At 51.9% G+C, this 2,224-nt stretch overlaps 1 protein-coding gene across 2 annotated transcripts in view; it reads right to left on the bottom strand.

The window, feature by feature from the left end:
* Positions 1–2,224, bottom strand: part of TTYH1 (tweety family member 1) — an 18,103-nt gene that overhangs the window by 13,655 nt on the left and 2,224 nt on the right. For both annotated transcript variants that reach the window (XM_008594568.1, XM_008594567.1), the window contains exon 2: positions 709–887. In XM_008594568.1, the coding sequence (XP_008592790.1) occupies positions 709–887 (179 nt within the window). The remainder of the gene's footprint in view (positions 1–708; positions 888–2,224) is intronic.

Below are 2,224 nucleotides of genomic sequence, written 5' to 3'. Positions count from 1 at the left end.
GCTGGCTGTCTCTTCCTGAGCTTTCCTCTTTCAAAAGTGGGCATGACAACCTTGAATCCAGTAGAGTTATAGTGAGAAGGAATTAGACAAGCTCAGGTTTGGCCACAGAATAGGTGCTCTTGGATTGTAAATATCCATTTATTATAGACTATCTCCCTGATTAGCATATATACTACAAGAGGAGCTTCTTGCCTGACTTATTCAGTATCTGGCACATAGTAGATACTCAATAAATAGTTGAATGAATGAATGAGTGAATGAATGAATGAGTGATATTACTAGTGAATATTTACTGAGTACAACTGTGACCCAGACCCTGTGCTCTTTCGCATTTGATCTTACCATACCTATTTTACACTTACGTAGAAACTGAGGCCCAGAGAGATGCTGTCACTCCCCTAGGTTGCACAGCTATTCAATGGGAGAGCTACCAAGACCAGGCAGTCTGACCACTGCTGCCAAAGCTCTTAACCCTGCTCCCTCCTGCCAGTCTGGCTGCCCTTGGGAAAGTCACTTCTCTGGAACCTCAGTTTCTCCATCCATCAAATGGGAGCAACTCTCCCTGCTGGGAGGCTGAAGTGGGACTCTATGGGGGGTAGTCTCCTCCTTCCTGTCTCTACTCCCATGCCCCAGGACACCACCAGGAAGGCTGGCAGAGAGCTTGGGGAGACTTGTCCCCAATTCCCACCCACCCTAGGGCCCCATTACCAGCCGACGAGGAGGGCGGCAATGCAGCTCCAGGTGACACAGCCTCCCCCGGGTGGGGGGCTCTTGGACCCTGGGGGTTCGAGGGGCCGGCAGCAGCAGAAGCGGATGAGGTAGACAGTGATGAAAATGAGGCTCAGGCCCAAGCCCAGGCCCGCCAAGGCCGCCACCAGCAGCAGGGCCTGGGGAAGAGGGTGACATCAGGCTTTAGGAGGCACTCAGAGTTCCCTCCCTGTGTGGCTGGTGGTCTGGGGTCCGGAACATCACAGTGGAGATGGGAAGCAACCCTGGCCAAATAGAAGACCAAGACAACCTTGTGGTATTCAGGTTTGTGGGGAAAGATGGTGTCCTAGCCCATGCCAAACGGGCCACTGGGGTTCTGGGATTTAAGGCCAGGTTGTTGGAGGGAGCTTCCAACTGGGGATCCCAACGCCTTGGGTTCCAGTTCTGCTCTGTCCTCCAATGGCTGTGTGACCTTTGGCTCCCCTTCTCTGAGTCTCAGTTTTCTCCTCACTGCAACTAGGCAGTTGGAATGGAGCATCTCCAAGCTGAGGTTCCTCTGGAACTGTGTGGGATCAGAGGGCAGGTGGGGGCGCCAGTTCCTGGTGCGGCATGCGAGGTTGAAGGAGGCATGGTTCCTCTTCCCTCCTTCCTGCTTGTCCTCCCTACTCACTTTTAGCTCTCCCCCGCTGCTGAGCTCCACACCCACTGCAGCACGAGTCTATCACCCAAGGACTGGGGGGCTGGGGGTCGGAGGGGCTCTGTGAGTGACAGTGTGTGTTTGTGTATGTATGTGTAAGACTGAGAGAGTGAAGACAGAGCAGACAGAGAGAGAGAGATGGAGGAAGACACAGACAGAAAGACACAGCCAGATAAAAGGAGACAAAGACAAGAAATAGAGGTTCAGTGATGAGACAGAAAAAGGCAGAGACCAAATCAGAGACAGAAAGAACAGAGTGAGACAAAGCGAGAGAGAGAGAGAGAGAGAGACATAGAAAAGTAGAGAGTCAGAGACAGGACAGATGGACAGAGACAGAGATGTAGAGAGAACCAAAGGCCGACAGGACAGAGGCAGGCAGAGAAAACATGCCTGCAGTTGGAAAAGCCTTGCAGAATAATGGGCTGTCCGTGTGGCAAGGATTTGACAGCAGACCTGTGCAGTCCTGTCCGCTCAGAGGCCCAGAGTGGGGCAGGGGTTTGCCTTGAGCCACACAGCACGTAGGAGCAACATCAGGATCAGAACACAAAGTCTGTTTCACTTTTGTCCTTGCAGCGGTGTGTGTATGTGTGTGCGTGACAAGTGTGTGCAATGTTTGTGTTTCTGTCTCTGAGACTGGATGTTTTATCTTTGACTGAGTTTGTCTACTATGAGATGAGCATACACCTGAGTGTGTATGTGTGCACGTGTATGTGTATCATGAGTGCACCTGTATCTGCAGGTGAGACAGTACATCTGTGGGCATCTGTGTGTTCTGGACACAGTTCCTTGAGTCCATGAGTGGTGTCTGGTGGTGGTGGT

This window comes from Galeopterus variegatus, unplaced genomic scaffold (genome assembly GCF_000696425.1).
Source record: "Galeopterus variegatus unplaced genomic scaffold, G_variegatus-3.0.2 Scaffold11069, whole genome shotgun sequence".
NCBI classification, from domain to species: domain Eukaryota; kingdom Metazoa; phylum Chordata; class Mammalia; order Dermoptera; family Cynocephalidae; genus Galeopterus; species Galeopterus variegatus.
The sequence above is the reverse complement of the archived record's forward strand: the minus strand, read 5'-3'. Positions and strand labels throughout refer to the sequence as shown.